Raw genomic sequence first — 27804 nt, 5'->3', positions numbered from 1 at the left:
CCTGTTGCAATTTGCATATTTTGTTCCTGTATATAGTACGTGAGCGAAGAACTAAAAAACACCTAAATATCTCATTTCATTAATTATAATTTATATCCGATTTTAATTCATCCACAGTTCATCTTTGTTTTGTCCTGTGTGTCCATGGCTGTTATTCCTCTGAGATGGCTGTTATAAAATTAACTGTCATAAACCTATGTCAATGTCATTATTTTCCTGGTTTCAATGTCAATAGTTGTCAAAACTCAAATTTGTCATCGTTTTGTCATCAATAATTCGATATAAACCACAGTCATCAATAATTCAATTATTGTTTTGAGTTAATTTTGTTGACCAAGCCACGACCAAGCGAACCACACAAATTTTGATAATAATTTTACAAACAAACAAACATAAGAGAGTCAATATTTCGGGTAGAGTACAAAAGTCTGTAATGTCTGCTAAAATTTAAAAACTGGTAAAAAATATATTTTCTAAAAATCTTATAAGAATTAAGAATTCTGCTTTCGGAAATGGCAAAGAGAGCGAATCCCTTCATTGAAGACTTTGTGCAGCAAAGAAAAATTCACGTTGGATTAAAACAATTTAATAATAATAACGAAAGGCTTGAAAAAGTTTACAGTAAGTCTCTTTCAACATTTTCTTTTATAATTTCGGTTAAAAGTGTACTAACTACCCTCAATAATTATTTACAGAAAAAACGCTGGATATATTATTTAAGGGTGCCAAGAAAGCCCAGCAAGATAACAACAAAGTAGAAGTGGAGGTCAACACCAAGAAAGATGGTCTCAAACAACTGTTCTTGTCTGCTGATGGGACACTCTTGCATTCTGGTGAAATGGTAAATGATGTAAGTATAGTTAATAAACTAAAGTGTTATTTTCCTGGAGATCAAATTTTTACAAATGCATAAAATACATGAATAAAGACTTATTAAGTTAATTTTGTTTTGATTAAAAAAACAAGAATTTCTTTATCTTGTAATTTATATTGTTAGAGTAGATAAATCTGTAATGAAATGAAAATCAAATGAATAATATTTTTAACCACATCACTACATTTCAGGTGAAGGTTGCTGCATCCCTTTCATGTGCATGTGGGGAGGGCACAACAGATAAATGTGCATATTGCGAGGCAGCCCTGTGTGCGCGCTGTGAGCGGCCGTGCACGCGCTGCGGTCATGTGTACTGTGCAAGATGTTCTATATTTGAGTATGTATCTACACTCATATTGAGTGGAATGGTTTGTTGTTTAACAAATAAAATTATAAGTAATCAATTCTTTACAATTTGATTTTTGTTTTATAGCATTCTTAAAAATTATAATATTAAAAATTTACAAATGATTTAAAATATTTTTCAGGGCTGAAGGAACAGAAGTATGTGTGTCTTGCTATGGCTGAAACATTGATTTAAATGTACTTGTAAGAACATGTGGGAGAAAAAGGACAATGTTTCCCAAGATAGTGATATAGGGTTTCATATGTGTGGATTTAGTCACAGGGTTTTTATTATAATAGCTAATGAATAGGGGTCAGTGTCCAATACTAGCTGATATTATGTATAAGATGATGTTGTGAAGTGAGATTATATTTTTGTTCTAAATAACATGTTGTAAAGTTGTGTTTGAGGCGGGAACTTCTACTTTTAAATAATTTAATTTAATGTTTTTAAGTTTCATGTTCTAATATTTTTGTCTAATTGTTGACTATGTATGTATGTATAAACTAATGTGCATTATAAAATATAGGAATATAATTTAAAATGAAATAAAACAAGTTACATCCACAAGTATCATTTTATTTAAATATTGAAAATAATTCAAACAAACCCAAATTTAATTGATAGCAAATCTATGACCTTAAGAAATATTAGAAGGCATTTTACTACACTTTATTATTATAATATATATCTATAGTATAGAAAATACATAATATACCTTTATCTACCTATATATTATTATAGCATGGGCCTTCCACTAATAAATAACAGATTTGGATAAAAATTTAAGATTCAAAGTTATTTCCATTTTCCAATTGTGTAAACATAATTCTGAAATTTAGTACAGAAGCAATACGTAAAAAAATCATATAAGTATAAAGAATACAAAAGTGAAAAAAATTACACATAAACCACTTGAAATTACTTAGTTACATAGAATTAAAAAAAAGAACTTTATATTAAACTCCAAATACAAGGTATAGCCATCTTTCCTTATTTAATAATGTAATCATAAACAATATTTAATCAAAACATTCAGATAACGACCGAGATTTTGTCAATATTAAAGTCAATTTTTCAAATTGTCTCCGTCAAATACCATCAACTGGTAATTCGCTTCAAACCTTTATGTTTAAGCACTTACACTTAGAATAAATGCACTTTAGCAGAAGAATTGTAGCACCTAACTACCTAGACTACAAGCCCGCATAGGACAAAAATATGGGTCAAATGAACCACCAGGGGACACATCTAGAACGATAGCAGAGCAAAAAATAATAAGATTCATCACTATGCCGTCACTTGTAAGCTGTCCAACTGAGTGCAGATGAGAATTGAAAAGTACAGGTAGACTCGGTAAATTTTGGTCATATATTTTTGTACGGCATTCTTAACCATCGATAGATCCATTAAAAATAATAAGAAACCGCTCAGTGCCGTACAAAAATGGTGGTCCACCAAGTCGGAATTTTTATTTAATTTCCGAGAGTTACCGGGGGTAAATTTGGTCATTTGACCATGTACGGCATCTGTGTCATACTATTGCTATACTGCTTTTAATCCATTATTCCGCAACGCCGTACAAAAATCATGGGGACAAGGGGAAAAAATCGAGAGTTGCAATCCCCTCTCTTTCCCCACTCCAGGGGGTCATTTGACTAAGTACGGCTTCGGTTCCAAAACATTATCTAGCACTCAAAAGTACTATTAAAAGCAATGCCGTCAAAAAATAATTGTTCTTTTAAATGTATACCAATAATCATCTTAATTTCATCGAATTCTTGATATAAAGAGCTGTAAGGTCATTTGACCCTGTACGGGAACTTTTTTTTTAACATGATATTGTAAAATTCAATTGTTGTATAGTATTGCCGTTCAAAAGAAACCGTTCTAAAAAAAGTTATAGAGAAATGCAAAACCAGAAATTTTGTTAAAGTTTAAACATCGTAGATTAATGAAATATAATAGTTTTCTACACTTTATCCGTTGTTTTAAATAGTATTAACATAGATAAATTAGGAAAAAACGATGCCGTACATTTTTGTGCAGACCACATCTTTTAGGCTGATGAAAGCGACGAAAGCTACAATTTTAAGGGTGCTTTATGGCCATTTGATACAGTACGGCATTAACATATTTTTACCCAACTACGGCAAAGCAAAAGGAGGGTTATGGTTGTTTACAGGTCATGTATGTATGTTCATCTATTCCCTCGTAACTTCTAAACTACTTATCAGAATTCGACAAATGACATATCATTAGAAGCGTCTGAATTGTTCACTGGATAACCAGCGACCAGCTAGCTAAAGGCTATATGGGGTTTCACAAAATCTAATGTGGCGCCCTCTAGCGGACAAAACATACAGAGTAAAAAAATAAAGTTAAGATAAATATGCAGTGTTTGGTATCATTTGAAAGCGCTTTACTTGTACATTTTGAATATGTATATATTACTAGCATTTGCTTGTGACTTTACCTGTATTCATTGACTGATTGCATATAATTCACATCTTTTCGTTCATAGTTTTTTTATTAGTTCATCAATTTAACGGAGTCCATTCCACCTGACTCCGACTTTCCAAGGTGATAATTAACCACCTCGAGCTTCTTAATATTAATGTATATTTATATTTTATTATAAAAATATAAAGCAAACATTTCGTTATATGGATTTTTTTCTTTTTCAGATTTTTCCCCTTTGAACCAACGAAAATGTACGGCACATGAAAAAATGTTATCTATGCATAAAATACTTTAAAAATAAATTTATTTCGTGTTGTGTCAAATGACCCCCTGGAGTGGGGAAAGAGAGGGGATTACAACTCTCGATTTTTTCCCCTTGTCCCCATAATTTTTGTACGGCGTTGCGGAATAATGGATTAAAAGCAGTATAGCAATAGTATGACACAGATGCCGTACATGGTCAAATGACCAAATTTACCCCCGGTAACTCTCGGAAATTAAATAAAAATTCCGACTTGGTGGACCACCATTTTTGTACGGCACTGAGCGGTTTCTTATTATTTTTAATGGATCTATCGATGGTTAAGAATGCCGTACAAAAATATATGACCAAAATTTACCGAGTCTACCTGTACTTTTCAATTCTCATCTGCACTCAGTTGGACAGCTTACAAGTGACGGCATAGTGATGAATCTTATTATTTTTTGCTCTGCTATCGTTCTAGATATGTCCCCTGGTGGTTCATTTGACCCATATTTTTGTCCTATGCGGGCTTGTAGTCTAACCCTAAATCATTTATGCTCACCATTTTCAAGCTCTCTTTCCCATTTTACAACCTTTTCCAATAAATAACTCAATAAGGGTCCCTTTTTACAGTACGAAACCCTTAAAAATGACAGAAACATACAAACACAACATAAATATTATAAAGGTAACGCTCATGCTCATTACAATGAACAAGATAGCACGCGTTCACTTGCCAAAGCACAAGTGAGAAGGCATGCTAGGCGCCATAATTTGTATTTCGATTCTTTATTTGCGCGGAAAATACAATGCTTTGTGTTTTATTATTATTACTATTTCATAAAATTTCATTGGGACGTTTCAGAAAAAAACAGATATGGTCTTATGTATGGTATTGAAAATGTTAACAGGTAATGTACTTATTTTAAATATTAAATATCAGTCATTTATGGTATGTATGCTATAAGCGGAAATAAAAACAATAGATAATTTCTACCAATGTGGACTTAATTAAATTATTTTCTCTTAAAATAAATATAGTATGTTACAGATTCATTAAATCAAGTATCATAGCCACATTTCGTCTATGAACTAATTTGTTTTAAAACTTTTAATTCCTATACCTTTCAACTTAAAAGACCGTAAATGTATAATATTACGGACGTAAACAATATACATAGTTAGTGAAAGAAATCTATTATTTTGCAAATGCTTAGCTACAAACACACCAAAGTAACAATTTTATAACAATTAAGGGTTAAATTTAATAACAATCTTCATTAGTCATTTGCTTAGAGACCATAAAGCTATAAAATTTGCAGAATACATAGCAAAAAACTTAGCATTATTTTTCAAATTATACAAAACTAGAATTACATATTTAAGACTTTACTTTTCATGTCAATTTTCCTGCAGTCATATAACTAATAAATTATACAACACAAAGTTTAAATCGTAGTTATCTCTCACCCATCAACGTTTTTTCATTCTTTAGCTTTATTTCGGCCCATTGACGTTACGACTACATTGTGTCACATTTGACTTACATCTGTAAAGCGTGAATAGCTATATTTATATTTCATACACAAAGAATGAAGGTGACAAAAATATCATAGTTTCCTACTTACTAAAGAATGCATCGATATTCTGATAATATTGCCGTCCTACTCTGCACACTACAAACATTATTGCCTAAGTCACTCACATTAAATATATCTATAGATCATCGCAAAATGTTATGAATTTGTTTTGTAAACGGTCATAGCACATAATATAAAATATAATATTATGTACTACCTACACATAATTACAGTTAACATTCAGCACTTATATAGGTATTTGTAATTTGTCCCATTAGACAATAGTCCTTAGTACTTTGGAATAGATCTCAAATTTAGCTATACAAAATGAAATAACAATCTGTACATACAGTGCGTGTAAAAGAGATAGCATGATAGGAAAGTAAAAAGTGGCAAATATTGAAAACCGCACAACGGTTACTTTTAGGTATGTTTGCGCGTAACCATAGCAACGTGGCAAAGATTGTCAATCGAATTACCATTTCACTATGAACTTCATTTAGTAACTAAACCTAGTTGATCCTCACAGAGGATCGAGTCCATACATAAGTGTGCACTGGTACATGCGTGTACTCATGTGTTGTATGGAGCGGGGTCGAGTGGTGACTACAAGAAGAGGTACCGGTACAGCACGGTGGCCGCCACGCCCAGCAGCAGGGGGATCGCCCAGGAACTCCATGAGCTGAAACATTCGGGTTGTGGATTAGCATTCAATATTACAAATATCTCCTACACCTGCAGCAATGTATTATGATAATTTTCTTTGTTTACAATTTTTCTATTGTCTCGGTTTTCATTTACAAACAAATCGATCCGTTGTTAACAAATAAATAAGAGCGGGTGTGCCGAGCACACGAGTCAGAAGTGAAACTTCTCAGGCAATATTTAAATACATATATACCAAAATCACAGTATTACAATATCTATACAGTACGGAAACGAATGTACTTTTGCAGAGAAACGGAGAGGAACTGGCGGGGGGTCGGGCGACGCGGGCCGCGTAAGGCAAACACGCTTAGTTTGCATTACCTAGCGCGAAAGGACGACGCAGTCGAATTTTTTGTGTAATAATTTTAACATAAGTACTTACATATCCTATTATGGCGCGCACAAACTGTTCCGTTTACGGATATAAATCTACATTGAACTCCTTACTGTAGGAAATAATACTGTAATACTGTGCCAAAATCGTCGCCTTACTACATGACGCTGACGTGACGGTATTGCTACTTCACTTCAAAAATACATAGGTATTTGTTTAGTACAAGGTTCACTTAGATTAGAAAATGAAGTAGGTAAGTTACAAAAACAAACGCGACAACGAGATTTAAACCTATTTCTATTTTCTTCTATACTTTAATCTCGTTTAAGTTTAAAACCTTTTCTAAGTCTGAGGTGTCTGATGCTCTTTCATGTATTAAAGTAACAAGATTATGATCTATTGTGCGTATTATATTTTTTTAATAAATAAATGAAATATGCATATAAATCAGGATTAGACCTCTGTTTTAATTCTAGACTCTAGTATTACTATGTCAAGACTCAAGATACATAACAATACAATACTGACAATTTTAGTAAGTAATATAATTGTTATTCTGTTTCTATATTGTTGCGGGTACTTTGAGAATGTCGAACACGTGTACACTGTACCTTCCTTTTAAAATCTATACAAGCATGTGTATTGGTAGTGAGTAGTGACTAGTGTGTCTATTATGCCCGTAAATCTATACATATAATAAATCTGTAGAAGGGTCAATTCTGTACATTGAAAATATTGCAAAAATAAATAGCAAGGGGTGTTACTGGATCGATACCAAACCCAAATATGTGATTTAAAAAATTTTTATTTGTGAAGGCATAGCATGTAAATTTTAGTGGGAGTCGAGCACTGCTTCGGCACGAAATGGGTCAAGCTCGCACCGGGGAAGTTACCACACCCTCACAGGAAACCGGCGTGAAGTGGTGGCATATTAACAGTATGCCACCGCGTTTCGTACGGTGAGTGAGGGGTCCGGAGGCCCAAAAACAACAACCCCCAAATATGAACGCGGCATTATTAGGCAGAATACCCCAGGAGGGTACCGGCACCTGCGGTGCAGGAGAATCCCTCCCGCAGCGCCTGCGCTGCGGCAGCCCGTCGTATTCTGGGGCGGGCATAATTCCGCTCGGTCATGTGCCAAGGGGTTCGCAGAGCAAGCAAAAAAAATCACCCCCCTCCACTCTCACGGTGGACTTTTGTAACATACGGGGGCTGCACACTAACTTAAACGCCGTCCACTACCATCTTGAGACGGCTAAGCCGGCCTTGCTCTTCCTGACTGAGACTCAGATATCAACTCCGGCCGACGTATCTTATCTCACATACCCTGGTTTTAAGCTGGAGCATACTTTCGCACCGCGTGCCGGGGTATGCGCATACGTTAGGGAGGATATCTGTTGTCGACGTCTTGGCACCCTTGAAGGTGAGGATCTGTCTATTATCTGGCTGCATATTGACTGCGGTGACCACCCTCGCATCTATGCTTGCCTGTACAGATCCCACAGCGGGAATACTGGTACCGACCGATTATTTGAGCACATCCAAGAGATGATCGACACTTTGCTTGTACAGTTCCCTTCTGCAGAGCTCGTGGTTTTAGGCGATTTCAATGCCCACCACGTTGAATGGCTCGGGTCGCGTACAACTGACCACGCGGGACGAACTGTACACGATTTTGCTCTAGCCTATGGCCTAACACAGCTGGTCTCATCGCCTACGCGAATACCGGATGTGGAGGGCCATACTCCCTCTCTTTTGGATCTTCTGCTGACCACACATCCCGAGAACTATCAGGTCTCCGTCGTGGCCCCACTGGGGTCATCAGACCATTGCCTGATACGGAGTATGGTGCCACTCATGGGCTCGAAACAGCAGACACCTGCAGCTCGACGCCGTGTGTGGCACTATAAGTCGGCAGACTGGGACGGAATGCGTGGTTTTTTCGCTTCCTACCCATGGGGGCCTGTTTGCTTCTCCTCGGAGGATCCCAACGCTTGTGCTGAGTCTATCACTGACGTGGTACTGCAGGGTATGGAACTATTTGTGCCATACTCTGTTGTGCCCGTTGGTGGTAGATCTAAGCCTTGGTTTGGACGTTCCTGTAACATGGCATCTCGTCAGAAACAGGAACTTTTTCAAGCCTGGGTTGCAGCAACGGCATGTCGCGATCCAAGCGTTGGTCTCATCAGGAAGAAGTACAACTCTGCCTCCAGATCCTACAAGAGAGAAATCGCTAGGGCTAAATCTAGTTACATTGGTGCACTTGGCGATAGACTAACGCGACTTCCTTCGGGAACACGGGCGTTTTGGTCCCTCGCCAAGGCCATCCAAGGTAACTTCTGTCGTTCATCCTTTCCACCTTTGCACAAGGACGAAGACTCTCTGGCCCATTCCGCTAAAGAGAAAGCCGAACTCTTGGGCGCTCTCTTTGCTAGGAACTCGACTCTTGATGACAGGGGAAAGACACCGCCGACCATCCCGCGGTGCAACCATTCAATGGCGGATATACGTTTCACACAACGTGCCGTTCGAAATGCTCTCTTTTCCCTTGACATCCATAAGTCGACAGGGCCGGATGGAGTCTCCCCTATTGTGCTTAGGACATGTGCTCCTGAGTTGGCACCGGTTGTAACGCGTCTTTTTCGGCTCTCTTACGCCAAAGGCATTGTTCCGAATTCGTGGAAGACTGCTCTTGTCCACCCAATCCCTAAAAAAGGCGATCGCTCAAATCCGTCTAACTACAGACCGATCGCCATCACTTCTTTACTCTCCAAAATAATGGAATCCATTATTAACTGCCAGCTCATGAGGTACCTGGAGGAGAACCAGCTGTTAAGCGACCGGCAATACGGTTTCCGTAGTGGTCGCTCGACTGGTGATCTTTTGGTGTACCTCACTCACAGATGGGCGGAGGCGGTTGAGAGTAAAGGGGAGGCATTGGCTGTAAGTTTGGATGTAGCGAAAGCCTTCGATCGGGTCTGGCACAGGGCACTTCTAGCGAAATTACCATCTTTCGGACTTCCTGCGAAGTTATGCGATTGGGTTGCCAGCTTCCTGGAAGAGAGGAGCATAAAGGTCGTTATCGACGGTTCTTGCTCTAAGCCTCTTCATGTGAATGCTGGTGTCCCACAAGGCTGCGTGCTATCTCCTACACTGTTTCTTCTGCATATCAATGATTTGTTACAAATCAGCAACATTCATTGCTATGCGGACGACAGTACGGGGGATGCTCTTTATCCCGGCCGTGCAAACACTTCAAAGGAAAGCCTTAATGAGAGCCGAAACAAACTTGTGTCTGAAGTCGAGTCTTCTCTTCAAGAAGTCTCGGATTGGGGCGAACTTAATCTTGTCGAGTTCAATCCCCAAAAGACACAGGTTTGCGCGTTCACCGCTAAAAAGACCCCATTTGTCGTAGAACCTCGGTTTAAGAGTACTCCCCTTAGTATATCGCCGAAAATCGGAATCCTCGGAGTTGAAATCTCGAGTGACGTTCAATTCCGCAGTCATTTGGAAGCGAAGGCTAAATTAGCCTCGAAAAAGCTTGGTGTGCTCAGTAGATCGAGACAGTACTTCAAGCCGGCCCACCGACTTCAGCTGTACAAGGCTCAGGTGCGACCGCATATGGAGTACTGTTCTCATCTCTGGGCCGGAGCTCCACAGTACCAACTCCTTCCTCTTGACCGCATCCAACGTCGAGCAGCTCGAATTGTCGATGACCGTAGGCTTTCCGATAGGCTCGATCCTCTGTCAGTGCGAAGAGACGTTGCGTCTCTCTGTATACTGTACAGAATCTACTATGGGGAGTGCTCTGAGGAATTGTTCCATCTACTACCAGCCGCACAGTTCCACCACCGGACAACACGCCGTAAAAATCTGTTCCATCCGCACCATCTGGATGGTTGGCGCTCCACCACTGTCCGCTTCACCCGCAACTTCCTTCCGCGTACGGTGAAACTGTGGAACAATTTGCCACCTGCGGTGTTTCCGAACAACTACGACATTGGGGCCTTCAAGAAAAGAGCTTATTTGTCCTTAAAAGGCCGGCAAAGCACCTGCAACACTTAGTGTTGCAAGTGTTTATGGGCGGTGGTGACCACTTACCATCAGGTGACCCACCTGCCCCTTTGCTTGCTCTGACATAAAAAAAAAAAAAAAAAAAAGGCATCACGTGAAAACTAACGGTTCGATTTCGATGAAACTTGGTACAATTATACCTTATTATCCTAGGCATAAAATAGGATACTTTTTATCCCGGAAAAATACGTAGAAAAAAAATCTTATTTTTTCTTAATTTTTCCGCGCGGACGGAGTCGCGGGCGGAAGCTAGTATAATATAAAGTGATGGTAGTGATAATTTTATTGTAGCTCACGAATCACGATATGATACTACTGGGTATCAATTTATTTATTGCATCATGTTACAACATCAGGTGATAATAACAATATCAGGTGACATTACATCTAACTATAACAATTATTTATTACAAATGATACCTTGGTGGTTTTAAATACACTAGCTGCTAGCCGGTGGAATAATGAATTACATATCAGCATTTCATAAGAATGTAAGTTATTCGCTACAGTTGACTTCCGCAGTGGAAGCCGTTCCCTTGAACCGCTCGATGACATGATAAATTCATGTTATTTTTTATTTTAGGAAATGGACAAGACGACCAAAATAAACAATGTGACCTTGTCGGAAGTGTTCTACGTCTCGAATATTATTGATTTATTAATATTCGCCGTACAGATGTACCACTTCGAAAATAATTGGCCTCCAAGTTCCAACACATTGAAAAATGAAAAGCATATTTGGGCATATTGGTAAGTACTGTTACTAACTGGTTATTGGACTCTTTTCTATTTTAAAATACCAAGTAAAGCAACTAGATAACTAAATTGTAAACAACAATATCAATATTATTCTTAAATAAATGTGAATGCATGCAGACTACATTGCAGTGGTTGTCACCGAATATTTTCTTTTTTTAATTTCTTCAATTGTTAGTTTTCCTGTACCTATATTATATACGATTGCTTGAAATAATTTTATATTTACTACAAAGACAGTGTTCTCATTCAGACTATTGAGAATATATTTGTCTTTCAACTAAATTCAAATACTTACTTAACAAATAACAAGTAGAAGGGCAACAACAGAAAAAAATATTATTTAGATAAATCTAGAATATTTTTGAATAGCTCGAGTGCCGGAAGTTTTTCATTTCACTTTCCAAATAAGGTAAAGCAATATTTTAAAGTTAAATTTTGTTTATATTATAAACGCGTGCACAATAATCTTGTTACCTCCAGCCACTATAATCGCGATTACACTTGACGGTGACACCTGTGTCTAGGCTTACATCGCGAAGGCGGAAGGCCATGGCCACCTGCCATTACAGGTGCAGTAAAAATTTATAATACGTATGTATTTCGATTACGTATGAATATTGAATTATGATCATTTATAAATTTATATTTATCACCATTGTATAAATAAAATTTGCACAATACATATCTACCTATGCTAGGCGTCCATTACAGGCGGATCGGGCCGGGCCGCATCGCAACGGGCCGTCTCTAATGGACGCGCTGTTTGCTCCTGCGTCCACCTGTACGGGGCGCGGCGGACCGCCTAGGCGGATTTTATCTAACGTGCTGGCCACGGACAATTCGCTATAGCGAAAATTCGCGCGGCGCGACCAGCGGCGCGTCTTGCGAATGAATCAAATGTATGGAAATGTACTGGGCATGCCACGCGCAGCGGCGACCAGCGAGACGACCGGCGAATTTCCCCGAGCGAATCGCGCGGCACGACTAGCGATCGAAACAAATGTATGAGTTATTACGGCGCAGGCCACGGAGTCGAGCGGCAGACGCGGCGACTACTCCCGGAGCGAACTTAATTTAAAATAGTTTGGTTTTTTTTCGCGAAAATGGAGACGGAAGCTTTTATTGCAGAAATTCTAGCTAGACCAGCTATTTGGAAGTCTAGCCACCCGCAACATAATTTTTCATCATGCCTATATTTTTCATATTTTTGGTGGAATTCTCCGTCTGTAACACGATTTCTATTTAATTCGTGTACTCCACTAAGTATATCTTCCAAACATTAAATCTTGAGCAAAAAAGCTGCTACTCTCCAAACAACGTCGAGCTAACTTTGATAAAGCCATCTCGTCTCCTCGTCTACACTGGTCGCGGCGGCGAACGCAACTGCCCGTGGCGTGCTTACCGCGCCGCGCGAATTGCCGCGCCGCCCGTCGCGCCGTCGGTCGCGCAGCCGGTGTCCGTGGCCAAGGTGTTACAGACGCTCGCCGCTCACATCCGCCTGCCTGCGTCCACTAGACGGGTCGGGGCGGGCCGGGCCGCAGCGCACCGCCGGCAGAAATCCGCCTGCGAAGCGATATCCGCCAATGCGTTGCGGCCCGCCCCGGCCCGATCCGTCGCTAATGGACGATGTTTCATACAAAACATAGGCCGGCGTATTTTTGCGTTGCGATGCGGCCCGGCCCGATCCGCCTAGTGGACGCCAGCCATAAATAAGAAACATTCTCTTAACGTGTATATTTTTCAATAATTTTTGTTCAAAGTTAATACTTATTGGAAAAAACGTGGCGAATAGTATTCTTAATTGTTACACCTACCTACACATTTACATTTTATCGCTCTAAGCTTTATCCAAGTACGGGTAGCCCGTACAGTATCAATATTTAAGTAATAAAAATTACCATAAACCGGTAACAATATTTAGATTATTGTTACTAGTAATTTTATTTCTACTAATATGTATTATAATTATGCAAAAGTTTGTGAGGATGTGTGTGTGTCTGTTCATTACTCTTTCACGCAAATACTTCTGAACAGATAACAATGAAATTTAGCACACATATAGAGGGTAAGTTGGATTAACACATAGGATAGGTTTTATCCCGGAAATCCCAGGGGGACGGGAACTATGCGGGTTTTCCTTTGAAAACGCGGGCGAAGCCGCGGGCGGAAATCTAGTAATCTAAATATTCATGTTCTAAGCGAAGAATAAATTGAAATTAGCTGCCCTATCTCATACTAATGGTTGTTATTTTAGTATTTACCTCGGTATAACAAGTAACAACTGCAATCCAATTTGAAGACCCCTTCTAGGTATAACATTTTTGTAATACGAATGTAGGTAAATCATTGACTGTTTGTAATATTATTATAGTTAGTACATAATTGAAAATATCCATATATCGCCTATAGGACGACTATTTATAATTGAGAAGGTTCTAACTGGCATGAAACTTATATTAAGGAATACTTTATTTTTGCAGAAATTTTGTGAGTGCCAGTGTATATTTCTCCGGTCCATTACAGCAGCACTATTCGTTCAATATTTCGTTTTAAAATCGCCATTCAAAGTAAACAGTGATCAAGTCAAATTTTTTACTATTTACTTAGCCGTGACTAGCTAATATTTGGCATGGAAACGTCATTCATTAAACAGTTAAGAACTTTGGACCTAATAAAATATCAAAGCATGAAATGATCGAGTACTTCAAAATAAGTCCACTTGTCCAAGATCATCAGCTAATCAGATCAGGAGCTAATCAGGAAAAAGTATCAATAGAGGATTATATTTTATAATTTTCCTTAGGTTATTCTTTTTCAGATATGTACCTACCTATTCAATAATTTTTCAAAGACATGATGACCCTAAGACAAATAATATAAGAAAAATAATAGCGAGTAGGTGCAGTTTTAATTTAAGAAGTACCTAGCAATCTTGAGGTTTTTAGAATGACCATATCGTTTTTGAATTATCTTAAAATATGTGTAATATCTAAGTACCTAGTAAGATTCTGAATGAGGAATTTGTACATTGTATTTTTTTTATTTAGTTTACATATTTTGTTCTGTTAGTTATTCTAGTCTGCAGAATGCAGCTAAGTGTCAGGTGGAATTTAAACTAAGATTATATTTATTATCTATGAATAATTTTTGAATCGATACTCTTATTTCGAGTCCTACCTTTGATCTATCTTGTGTTAAAAACAATACTTTTGATAAAGGTTTATTCATTTCTCAAAGTAAGTAGAAATAATAAAATTTATTTCAATTCCATCGAATTGGTTGCTGTTCTACTATAATATTTAAGGCATGAAATGAATTGAATTATGTAGTTATTTTTACGATAATTATGCCCATAAATATAAAAGATAGCATTTAAGTGTTTTCTTAATGACATTTCATTAAGCATATTATTGTCGTTAAGTTGTATTAGCTGTTGATTAAATTATGCAACAAATATAGTTTCACTGCCATGACTTATGCGACAGCCTTGACAAAGAATACTGTGTGTGTTCTGCAGATTTATCGTTACGTAAAGGTTTATTCTTGTAAGGATCATAAAGCTTCACTTTTGGTTCTCATAACTTCCAAACATATGCCCAAAGTATGAGCATGGGCAGACCGATCACTGATACATATTTGATATTACACACACACAAGCACATGGATCTGTGTTAATAGAGGAAACAGAATGGAAATAACAAACCGCATATTTAAATATACGCTTTATTCGAGAACAATTACAAACATACTTAACCATACATTAGGTACACAAAGGAAGCACCGTGGATTACATAAATAAATAACCGCAATGTATTATTCTACTTTAAACTATATAAAATATAAATAAGTTGTCGGTGTGGCGAAGACCGTAAAGTTATGTCTGGGTTTAATGGACCTATTCAATAGAAAAAAAAATCTTTTTACATATTCCAAAAATAATGAATATGATGAAAGCAGGTCCTTTTATGCATTAAGGTCAGAAGTAAAATAATGAATTTGTTTATAGTGTTATATGTTATCAATTGCTATGGGGAGAACACTGGATAGGGGAAAAAATGGGAGCACTTTAATCATTATGTAGGCATTAACAAGTGTTATATTTATTCCCTTTGACTGGGCAAGAGATGGATAAATAAAAGGACGCAAAAGTCGCTCGAACTTTTCTGCAGACTTTTTAACTTTTTCGGCCTTCACTCGATGAGATTAGCGATATTATCACAGGACACAATAATGAGGAAGCTATTTTCCATAAATGTCTTAAATAAATAGAATATAATATACTTAATATAAAAATAAATCCATTCCAATAAGGTTACAAAATATACATATAAAAAGCTTAAATAACAGATCTTGAAAAATCACAAGTTTTTATAGTTTTTGGTCTCGTTTAAGTACTTAATGAGCAAATAAATATACACAGAACCATGTGCTAGTGCTAGCTAGCTAGGTAGTGCTGGTACTATACAAGTGGAATGATCGTAGAAATCACCAGATGCACTGGTAATATATGTTGCAGATCTTAAATGAGTGCGGGTACTCGGAAGATTCGCATTAAAATCAGATCTTCATTCGTTAATCTACGTTCGTCGAGAAAGGACGTGTTCACTGTTCTTTAAAAGGAAAAAGGATCGTAAAGTGTGCACATAAGTACCGAAGCCTACAATATTGGGTATACAAAGATAGCTTAAATCACAAATATACATTTAAGAATCACACTATAAAATGGTAACTATAACGAACTACATCTATGTTATTTGTGACAATGTTTTGGAAGCACCTACTTAATTGTTAAATGACTAAAGCTACACAATTGCAAAACAGACACGATACGAAATGAAACCCGGTGAGAGTCTGTGACTACGATCTAAATCTTGTGTGGTTTTCTAAGGGCTAGATATATGAGTTTAGAGGTCTACGCGATTACGCACTTGCCCTGCTCTTGCGGCTGGTCGTTGCTCCACTGCGGCGAGAAGGCCGCCTTGGTCTGCGTGCGGTCCGCCTCAACCAGCTCGCCGATTTTGTATTTCTTCATCAACGCTCTGTTCGGAATAATAATATATAAATTGAGCATGCACTTATACATTTGAAATCCTAGACTTCATGCTGAAATACATACATATAATATGGCAGGTAATTGATACCCATTACAGATAAGATGACGACCGCGGTTTCGTATGCGCTATTAAGTTTTCCTGTTTACGCATACTGTTTATATATTTTAGTAAATACTGATGACAAAAGGTGTTTTTCAAAAATGAAGACTTAAAATCGGCCCACCAGTTTCAGAAATTATCAATATCTACGACCTACATCCAAACATACAAACTTTTTTAGAATTAATTACTTATTAGCATAGATACAACCGGTCAAGCTGTGTGAGTGACATTTAATACAATTGATCTATAACATTGTTACGTAACAAAGTGTAATTGCTGTAACATACGAGCGTCACATGTTGATTCACTCTTATCTGCCGATCGTGAACCGTGCCGTACTCGTGTTATATGATCGAATGAAGTTAATTATTTAATTTTTTACACTAGCTATCGTTTCCTTCAAAATATTTAAAGTATACATAACAATCCGATTCTAAAAGAGGTATTTACATTATCTAATGGAGAAATGGTTTCCAAATGAGAAACTGCGGCAACTGGCAGGTGCATTTTACAATAGCAAATGCATCTTTTTCTGCAACTGGTCGCCTATCTCTACCACTATTTGTTTCTCAACATCAACATTGAATGTTGTCGTATACTTTTCAAAGAACGGGAATCGAAACCAGAACCTAGCGTTTGTTACAAAGAGAAATAAAAATGTGAGTTGGTAACACCAAATAAGTTTGAAAAATACTTATGAATATTATCACCAAAACAAAAAACCAAGGCCACCTTCAAATAAGCAATGAAGATGACCGAATCAAAAATTACGTTGTCATTGTCATCATTATTTACGAATTCGGACAAATATGTGCGTCGTTAATTAGCGCGAAGTGACGAATGTACGCGCAACTAATTTACATAAAAATGCTAAAATTATCTGCATTCAATGACGTTTCTTTTCATACCTTGCATCAGAACTGTGGCTGACGTCTTCGAAGGGCTCGGTGGCTTCCTTGCCGGCCAGCTCCATGAGCACCTCCAAACCACCAGGGTGCTGTAGAGATAACCATTCGTTGTTTGAGCTAATCTTAGTTTAACATACTATGGGTTTAGAAGTAGGTCAAGTTTGTTACTCGAACATCATCGGGGCGGAATTGGAGCGATAATATGATTTGGTAGTAGGAACATGGGACATCCAAAGTCTGTGATATGTGGTATAACGATTTATTTACATATTCTGGTTTACTTTTTTGATTAGATATTTTTTATTGGTTACATTGATACAAAAAATAGATGTAAACTATATTTATGGGCCTAAAAAATTTAGGTTAAGTAGGTCACTAGTATGTCGTTAAGACGAATAGAAGATAATATTAAATTCATATTTTCACTTTTATAGGTCATCAATATGAGATAATAAATTATATTAAAAGAACGAAAGAAATATTTCATTGAAATGAGTTTTACGTTTAGGGAAATATCGTCCATGTTCACATCGATACGCGCAAGCGATTTTGCATTTCGTAATATTAACACATTACTTATTTCCGTAATTTATCTATTTTTGGCGTAAAAGTTCTTGACGACCACAGGTACTAGAATTTTACAGAGGATCTATAAATTAACATAGAATTTAATAACTATAGTAATTTGTAAATTTTATTCCATTTACGCTTATTGAAGGCCCGTGCGACGTGTCCCACTAGTGGGAATATTATGGGCTCATAATGATGAATACATTAACTTATATACAAAATTAATGGAAATTTTGCAATCCGCTCCTCTCATGTCAACGCTAAAAGCTGTAACTCGCTTCTTATTGAATAGTAGTTTTTATCTGTTCGTCAGCCCGGCCTTGGAGGATAAATCATAATGGAGGTCGAGTTCAAAGTTTGACCCCAACCTTAAGTAAGTACACAATTTTATTTTATTCTTATTCAATTTTAATATATAGTCTTAGTAAACATATTAAATACCTATTTCGTCAATGTACTGAATGCCTCTACAGTCTACATGTGAGTACGATCTACTTGTAGGTTGAAAATGAAAGATATAGTTTTACTTTTTTGATACCAATCTTTTACGGTTTACCTTGATGAAGATCAAGCTAAATTCAAATCGATTTATTGTTGGCTTGACTGACTTTTAAACTGCCCAGAAGTATCGTCACTATTGCGTAACACAGAGCGAGATGAAGGAAATATTAAAATATAGGTACAAAGTTTATTATTTTTGCCTTAACCCTTTTATATTCAGCCATTATCACGATGACTGTCGAATTCGATATTAAGTACTTGAAATGGCCTACGCGAGTGCTCTTATCAATATAATTAAATTTTCGTGATGTCAGAAATAATATTGAATAGATACGTTTATATGTACCTATCCATTCGCACACCAAATTAATATAGGAAGGTACTTAGGTAATTCATGCTTATTCAAATATATCTATTAGTTCAGGCGTAGTTACATTCAGTCTTTTTTTTTTAATTTTAACGTCCTTAAATTGATTTTAAGCTAAGCTCGTGTCTGTTTATTTTCTTAATAATATCCTCAATCAGTTATCACCATTACATTTCAGACCAGAAGGATCTGGTCATCACAATTGCAGATATTCCCGATTCATAACAGAAAGTATTATATCTTAGAACCGTGATATAAATCATTTATATTTGATAACAAGGGTGGCAGTCACAAACGGTCAATCAAGTGTGTCCAAGTATAGACCTTGATGAAATCATGTCTCGGTTATTGCAAGCATTGTTACCTAATACAAATTGAAGACTCAATCAAGACCCTATTTACAACTCATCCACATTTTTACATTTGTATTGTGTGAAAAATCTGTGTCAATTAAAAACTATGTACATAATTACATCTTCTACATTTATCATAAGAGTTGAAGTTACGCAATTTTTTAATATTTTTTACCATCACCTACGTAAAATAAAAGGGTTGCTAATTTAGGATTTTTATGGGAGTAATACTCGCACGCCCTCGCTCCTACAGATAAATTGATGTTGTTGCGTTTATAGTGTCTTCTAAATACATTCAACCACGCAAAACACGTACCGTCAATTTATTTGAAAAGCGACGCGATGGGTGGCGAATGGCGATAGGGTGGGTCAATATAATGGGGTAAATAGATGCCGTCAGACGCGCTCTAATGAAATTCCTAGCGAGCATTCTAAAGATGCCTTTATTCCTGCATACCGACTTATTAAACACGGAATATAATAATGTGCGTGTTATGAATTATTTATGAGGATTAAAGACACTTTTCCTCATTTTCATATAAAATTTTATCATAACGGAATATGTTCAGTGGATATAGATCCTTTTTCCTTTACTTTGGCAGGAAGTTATTTACAGATTTACTTAAAAATTGCTACAAAATAAATGAAATAGGATTGACAATTTACAATATTTTTTCGGTATTTTAGAATTTTTGTTTTGTGGACCTTAATTTTTTTTTGACGTGACAACGTCTTATAATTCGATAGCCGGCTGCACGCACGAAAAAACATGACTCATGCGGCGTTACCTCGCTCTGAGGCGTTCCATGTAGGCTTGAAGTGCAAGCGAGAGCGCGGAAGGAGCGACAAAGAAGCACAATAGGCCATTGTCATGTTCAACTATCGTCAGTAAACCAACTTTACAGACAACCAATTTTTTTCAATATTTGTGAATGCAGTTCAGAATATTTTAAAAGTTATGATGATCTCCTAGGAACATTTTCCTGAAGCATAATAGCTACAGGAAAATGTTTCTAAGAAAATGTTAAGGTACCTGCCCATACTGAGGTGTCTTAAAAATCCATCCTGTTTAACTATTTTATAATCATGTACAAGGAATCATAAAATACATACACATTAGAATAATAATGAGTTAATGAACATAATATGAGGAAATATACGTTATTTGGTAATGGAAAGAAGAATTTGTAATTTTCTGAAGCACAAAATAGGGAAGTTGGGTCCTAATTATAAACAAATTTTAAATACAACATATAGGGTCAGTGTACCACTAGCTGACCAAGCGCCAATACATGACCGCAATTCAAATATACGCGCCAATTAAGAAAATACGGCAGCCCCAGATGATAGTTTATTGTTTTTTTTGTATAGCAACATCATCTATTAAAACGACACGACAACTGTAGTAAAAAATGGTTTTGCCAAGTGTGGAATTTATCCATTTAACATTTCTGCAATAGACTTTATGAGATGTATGGACCACGAAACTAGAAAAGTTGCGCCTGTCATGCAATCTACATTGGAGACTGAAGTTGGCGTAGAGATCCTTTTGGCTTTTATTGATAGAATATAACATTTAATAAAAAAACTACAGACTTTTTTTATTTATTAAACAAAACTAATGTTCGAAAAAGGACATTTGATTCATTTTGAAAATGGTCAACTTTTAGAGTAATGATGGTCAGATATTGGTGATCAGTGGTCAGGTAATGGTACTTTTATCAGAAGTAACTTTCAGAGTAGTTTTCATAAAACCTTTAAAGGTTATCAAATTGATACTAAGAACAATAGTTGCAGTGAGTATTCAATTATCTGTGTCCCAAAAATAACATTGAACGTAAAACAAATAAGCCGTTTTTTATATATAGCTAAAGATAAAACCGCTTAAATGGTCAACTAGTGGTACATCCACCCTATTTTGTAAGCAACATTGTCTTTCTACTAGCTGCGCTCTGCGGTTTCACCTGTGTGGCTCTGCTCCTGTTGGTCTTAGCATGATGATATATAGTCTATAGCCTTCCTTGATAAATCGGAAACTACTAGTCAAATCGGACCAATAGTTCCTGAGATAAGCATGTTCAAACAAACAAACACATTTTTCAGCTTTATTATATTAGCATAGATTACATTGTTTATACTCACATTTGTTTATTAGGACTTGGATCCTTAATTGTAGAATTGAGAAAGAAATGCTGCATGCAGTATTAGTTTAACAATTTATCATATAAAAACTTATTTACTTGACAGTTGAAACCTCTATCTTTGACCTAATAATAAAAATATATATTTAAATTCTATGACATTAGCTTTAATTAGAAACTTTATATTTATAAAAGCAAAGGGTTTACAGTATAATATTATTATAGATGACACAAAAACAAGTATTTGTTATGACACAATTACAATAATGAATATATAATACTTACTTAGTAGAATACTGATCTAGTTAAAGTTCAAAGTGATTAATCTAATAATATATGCTAATGCAATGAAACCATTAGTTTTATTTAATTACAAAATAGGTTTATTTATTTATTTAAAATTATGTGACTTCTGAGTTTAGAACAAGACCTGTGTTTAGTTTATACATCAAAATATTCAAGGTTTATACAAGGTTTATACATCAAAATATTGTACATCAAAATATTCAAGGCTTGGCTAGCAAATTATTAGAAATAGAATTATTTTTAAATCATAATAGTATAAAAATATTTTGTGTAACAGAACATTGGCTTAAACAATGTCAGTTGTTATTAAATATTGATAATTATAAATTAAAAAGTATATACTATAGGGCACATGCTATTCATGGAGGTTCTCTTATTTTTGTACACAATAGTGTTAAATGCAAAGAACGAACTGACATTGTAAGTCTTTCTGTAGAACGCACCATTGAACTGTCCTGTGTTGAGCTTGAGCGTTATATTATTGTTTGCGTATACAGACCTCCTTCCAGCGACTATAATATGTTTGAGACAGTCATGGAAGAAACATTAAAGCGTTTAGGCAGGAGTAAAAAGAAGGTAATAGTATGTGGTGATTTTAATATTGATTTACTTTCACACACACAGACGGCAACACGAATAGTTAATTTGTTTCACTCATTTAATCTGTATAAAGTTTTTGATGAACCCACACGAATTACACCTACTTCTGCAACTTGTATTGATAACACGACTCAACAAAAAAATTTTCGTTCTTTGTCCTAAAGTTTATACTATTATTTTCCAGTTAGTTATACACAAAAACGAAAAGAAAATACCTTCTTTCGGTATAAAGTTTGCTTTTGTGATAGTTATAATAATAATACTAATTTTTCAAATTTTTCATAAATTTTAATTGATTTTAATATTTTTAAAAAGACCGCGCGGTGAGAGTGGGATATTAACGTTTACACTGTGCCGCTAGATGGCACCCGAGTGATAAACAACCATCAGGTATTATTTACAAGCCCAGAATAACTTAAAATGTCGTCACGAAAGTGCAAATACGATGCTGATGCATTTTGTTTTATATGTGGTCAATTTATTAAAGTTCGAGACGTGAAATATGAACTAAAGACATCTCACGTTCTCTGTGAAGCCTATGAAGCATATTTTGACTGTCCTGTACGGAATCAAGATAAGCCATGGGCTCCACATGTTGCTTGTAGATATTGTAAAAGGTGTTTGGAAGGAAAGGCAAATTCCAATTACAAATTTTAAGGCCATGGGCTGCAGGATGTCATTAAAAGTACATATGCTGCATGCTCATTTGGATAAATTTAAAAACAATATGGGAGCCTATTCCGAAGAGCAAAGAGAACGTTTCCATCAGGACATCATGAATTTTGTACAACGCTATCAAGGCCAATACAATGAAAACATGATGGGCGACTATATTTGGGGTTTATAGAGAGAAAGTAGCTATGAACATAAAAGAAAAAGTAAAAGTGTGCACTTTTAAGTTATTTTCTACTTCTCTGTAAGCTAATTTGATAGTAAAACTTAATAAAAATAATAAACATTTTTATTTCAATAGTTTTATTTTCAATAAAAAATTAAAATCCGAGATTTTTAAAAATTTCCTTCAATCAGTCTTCTAAGCACAAAAGCAAAGTTTTTCATGCCATATATTTTTTTTCCGTCTAATTACGACCTAAACTAGGAAATTTAATGCTTTGCAATCAAAGTCAAATTTCATGGTGACCCGTTGTAATATATACTGTGATTGCAACTGTCTAGAAAAAAATATCCTCAATATACTGACTTCAGATCACTGTGGCCAGAAAGTAGTTTTGGAATGGGATTGCATACCTAAGTTTAAAAGAATTAATGTTAGGCCTATAACTAAAAAAGGCATTGATAAATTTAGAGATAATATTAATAATAAACTGCCTAACCTGAATGATCAATCCTTTTATAATAATCCTTGTGAAATGTTTACAAATCTTTTTAATTTAGTTCATAATGAGTTTAAAAAAATATTTAAAGTTAAATCTTTAAGTATCACCAAGGATTTACCATTTAGTCAATGGGCAACACCTAGTATACACAGATGCAGGAACATTCTATATGAGTTATATGGCATGAAGCAATATAACAAAGACTTGTCATTCCATAATTATGTTAGAAATTATTCAAAAACTTTTAAAAAAGTTTGTTTCACTGCCAAGTGTCTATATGTCAGAGATAAAATACGCAACTCTGATAACAAAGTTAAAACTGTTTGGACAATTATTAATGGTGAAATGGGCAAAAGCCGGACAAATAGTACCATAAAACTTGTAAATGCTGGCAGGGTAATTGACAAAAGTGCTGATGTTGCGCTTGCTTTTGAAGATTTCTTTAGTAGTGTCCCTGTTAGTATTACTAAAAAATTAAATTCATCATCAGTGCTTGCGGAGTCCTATTTGAGGGACCATGTTGCGGAGTGTAATGTATTATTTGAATTGCGACATGTGACTGCAGATGAAATTGTTAAAACTTTTAAAACATTAAACTTAAAAAAAACATGTGATCTCTGGGGAATGTCTGTGAATTTAGTAAATAATATTATAGAAAACATTGCCAACCATTTAGCGTTTATATTTAATCAATGTTGTGACTGTGGTATATTCCCTGATTTATTAAAGTTTAGTAAAGTTATTCCTTTATTCAAAAGCGGTGACCAAGAAGACTGTAATAACTATAGGCCTATTTCTATTTTACCAACTTTGAGCAAAGTCTTCGAGAAATTGATTTTAAACCAATTATGTAGTCATTTTGTTTCAAATGGTTTACTGCACGCCAAACAGTTTGGTTTTACAAGGGGGCGCTCTACCACTGATGCTGGAATAGCTCTTTTGTCACATATATATAAAGCATGGGAAAATTCAAAGAATGCTTTGGGGATATTCTGCGACCTTTCTAAGGCTTTCGACTGTGTAGAACATTCCACTCTATTACGGAAACTAAATTTTTATGGTATCAAAGGTTTATCTCAGGACCTCATAGCTTCATATCTTCAGAACAGGGTACAGACCGTTGTTGTTAATGGAGAGAAATCTTGCGGTGCGCCGATTAACATTGGTGTTCCGCAGGGATCTATCTTAGGACCGTTTTTGTTCTTAGTGTATATTAATGACCTACCTTATTATTTGCAGGATATGTGTGAAATAGTACTGTTTGCAGATGATACCTCATTAATATTTAATGTGGATAGATATGACACAAATGTTGACGAAGTAAACTCTGCTCTTTTACGCATATCTAATTGGTTTAATGCTAATAATTTATTATTGAATGCAAAAAAAACAAATTGTGTAGAGTTTATCCTTCCAAATGTAAAAAAGGTCAAAAGGGATATCATTTTAAACGGGGAGGCATTATACCCTGTCGAGTCTACTGTTTTTCTTGGTTTGACACTAGATGAGAAGCTACAATGGGGGACCCATGTTGCCACCACCGCTGCTAAGCTCAGCTCAGCTGCATATGCAGTTCGAAGAATAAGGCATCTCACCGATGAAGATACGGCTAGATTGGTTTATTTTAGTTACTTTCATAGCATTATGTCCTATGGAATTCTACTATGGGGCAGGGCTGCAGATATAGAAACTATATTTATATTACAGAAAAGAGCCATACGCTCTATATATAATTTACGTGCTCGGGACTCACTAAGAGATCTCTTTAAGAATATTGGTATCCTCACTGTACCATCACAGTATATATTTAATAATGTTTTACATGTACACAAAAACGCGGACTTACACACAAAAGTAGGAGATAGACACTGTTATGGCACAAGGAATAGAAATAAAATTGAAATGCCATTTTATAGGTTAGCTAAAGTTAAAAATTCATTTATGGGCCAAGGTATACGTTTTTACAATAGAATTCCTCATAATATTAAAGAGTTTAGTAGTGTTAAATTTAAAACTTATTTAAAAAATGTATTAGTTCAGAGAGCCTACTACAGCATTAAGGAATATATGGAAGATGAAAATCCATGGAGGGTTGTCGCGTAAGAATAACAGGACAGTTCTTTGGCATATTATGATAATATATAATATTATGTAGTTAGATGTAAGTAACATGTAATGTAAAATTATATTGTATATGGACATGACTTTAAAAGAGCAACTATGGAGTTTCTTGCCGGTTCTTCTCCATAGATACTGCTTTCCGAATCGGTGGTAAATTTAAAGAATGTAATGACGATTCAAAAGTGCTTCTGGAAGAAGTCTAATTGAATAAATAAATGTTTGAGTTTGAGTTTTGAGTTTGAGTTTATATGAAAATTGAATGGATCAAATTTTTGAACACATACTATTTAATATTTATTAATAGATTAAATGAACTAAAACAAAATTGTATGGTAACTAGACATGGCCATTTATATAATCCAGTCAAATTATCATTAAAATAATGGTCAAATAATAATAATGTCAAATGTTGGTTGCTGTGGTGTACCATAAAAAAAATAAAGTTTTCAAAATCCGATCAATCCTGTGTGTGCACTTGTTGCACTTGTAATTAGGGGTCAAACTACTTACTTGTAATTAGGGGTCAAATTTAGGTCGAAAATTGAGATTTTTCTTATAAAGCCAAAAATGGTTGTCGTGATTTATTTCTGAAGAGTTACCATTACTGAGATATTGCAATTTAAATACAACATATATTTTGAGAAAGAGAAAGAACTAATCTATTAGCCAAATCGCCTCTTACTTGTGCATTTCGTACAATTAACGAATTGCACAATATAATAGATATGTTTTCTTGTAGTTTGAGCGAATTTTCAAAGGTACTACTAAATATATTATGCTATCAGCAGAAATGTTAAGTTTATAAATTATTGAGGCTTAAATAGGCTATTATTGTGTTACAACGTGTTTATTTTTATATTTTTATGATATATATTTGTTTTTCTTAATTTATAAAAGAACTCTGTCGAATTATGTTAACCTGTAATGATAGTTAGTTCTATGTGTGTGTGTGTAAATAAATAAATAAATAAATAAAATAAATAAATAAATTTAAAGAGACACATTCTACATCTTGCGGATGGCCAATGTTATCACCATTTTTAAATGGTACCTATTGAGTAATAATTGTAATATTGGCTAGCTATTGGAAACTGCTACCTTTTACTGAAACTCAAAGAAACCATAACTCTTTTATTATTACAGATTTTCAGCTGTGACAAATATGTACATAAAAATATAATTGCAGGAATGAGATGAATAAGGAAGCCTGTAGCATAACAATTTCTTCTAATAAAGTAGACATACCTATATCAGCTGCGAAAATAAAACTTTGCCTAATCTGTCCAAAAATTTCATAGATATTATGAGGAAAAAAAATTCACATTATTTACTCAAATTCAGTATCTTCATGTTCTTAAATAAAATATATATTTATACCTACAGCATTAGTAATTTATATGTTAATAAATAATAAAACCGGAATTTAATATTATGTATCAGCAATGTTCAAAGTCTAACATTCGAATATGCATTTATTTTTTAGAATATTTTATGATTTTCATAAATTAATATACGCTGTGCCCCGCGGTGTCACCCGCAGACAATAACATGGAGAAATAGTATTTCAATAATTGATTCAAACTTTCACATTTCTTATAATTGTAGGGGTTTCTAACATTTTATTTCTTTAATACTACGATAATTCGTTTCAAATAAGTTCAGGCTCTTTGTTGTTTTACAAACGTGATACGGTCTACGTTTATAACCTAATTTAAACTAAGGTTAACTTGACCCCAATGCAATGTTTAACGACGGAACTAGTATTTGTATTCACATGATTGGTACATACCTCTTCTAAAAACTGAGTGACGTCGTAAACACCGTTGTGGATTATAAGTATGCAATCTTCGCGACTATTCCGACACTTCAGCTCTTCGCGGGTAAATAATTTTACATTTTCTTCTTCCATTTTTAAAGATGGTATTTAAGTTTATACGAATTTATTACACGTTACCACTAGGACAAGTTCTCTCTGAAGAGTGATGATTAACAATAAATCTCAATTTCACGAGCCACAAATCGACGGCGATTCACGGTAGAAATTTTGTACTGACACTGACAC

The 27804-nt window shown here is 35.4% G+C and overlaps 2 protein-coding genes across 3 annotated transcripts; one reads left to right on the top strand and one right to left on the bottom strand.

The window, feature by feature from the left end:
- Window positions 1–297: 297 nt before the first annotated feature.
- LOC149909265 (apoptosis regulatory protein Siva-like) lies at window positions 298–1790 on the top strand. 2 transcript variants are annotated; one of them, XM_090118761.1, is made up of 4 exons: window positions 298–621; window positions 696–841; window positions 1066–1211; window positions 1363–1790. In XM_090118761.1, the coding sequence occupies exons 1-4, from the start codon at window positions 513–515 to the stop codon at window positions 1400–1402; spliced, it is 441 nt and encodes a 146-aa protein (XP_089974887.1). In that variant the 5' UTR covers window positions 298–512; the 3' UTR covers window positions 1403–1790. The 2 variants fall into 2 exon arrangements, with proteins under 2 accessions (XP_089974887.1, XP_089974881.1); XM_090118755.1 differs by having other exon boundaries at window positions 696–850.
- Window positions 1784–27804, bottom strand: LOC149909264 (cytochrome b5-like). Its single transcript, XM_090118771.1, has 5 exons — window positions 27532–27804; window positions 17447–17535; window positions 16311–16421; window positions 4470–6189; window positions 1784–2411 (listed from the first exon to the last, which is right to left on the bottom strand). The coding sequence occupies exons 1-4, from the start codon at window positions 27649–27651 to the stop codon at window positions 6114–6116; spliced, it is 396 nt and encodes a 131-aa protein (XP_089974897.1). The 5' UTR covers window positions 27652–27804; the 3' UTR covers window positions 1784–2411; window positions 4470–6113.

Source organism: Colias eurytheme, chromosome 3, assembly GCF_061535395.1.
Source record: "Colias eurytheme isolate Ceu_HAF_F1 chromosome 3, ilColEury1 Martin Lab GWU primary, whole genome shotgun sequence".
Taxonomy (NCBI): Eukaryota; Metazoa; Arthropoda; class Insecta; order Lepidoptera; family Pieridae; genus Colias; species Colias eurytheme.
The sequence above is the reverse complement of the archived record's forward strand: the minus strand, read 5'-3'. Positions and strand labels throughout refer to the sequence as shown.

Coding starts and splice junctions, on each gene's coding strand:
- LOC149909265 (XM_090118755.1), top strand. CDS start 513: ATGGCAAAGAGAGCGAATCCCTTCATTGAAGACTTTGTGCAGCAAAGA. Junction 622..695: donor AAGGCTTGAAAAAGTTTACA/GTAAGTCTCTTT, acceptor AATTATTTACAG/AAAAAACGCTGGATATATTA. Junction 851..1,065: donor CTGGTGAAATGGTAAATGAT/GTAAGTATAGTT, acceptor ACTACATTTCAG/GTGAAGGTTGCTGCATCCCT.
- LOC149909264 (XM_090118771.1), bottom strand. CDS start 27,651: ATGGAAGAAGAAAATGTAAAATTATTTACCCGCGAAGAGCTGAAGTGT. Junction 17,536..27,531: donor TCACTCAGTTTTTAGAAGAG/GTATGTACCAAT, acceptor TTATCTCTACAG/CACCCTGGTGGTTTGGAGGT. Junction 6,190..16,310: donor CAGCCGCAAGAGCAGGGCAA/GTGCGTAATCGC, acceptor CGAATGTTTCAG/CTCATGGAGTTCCTGGGCGA.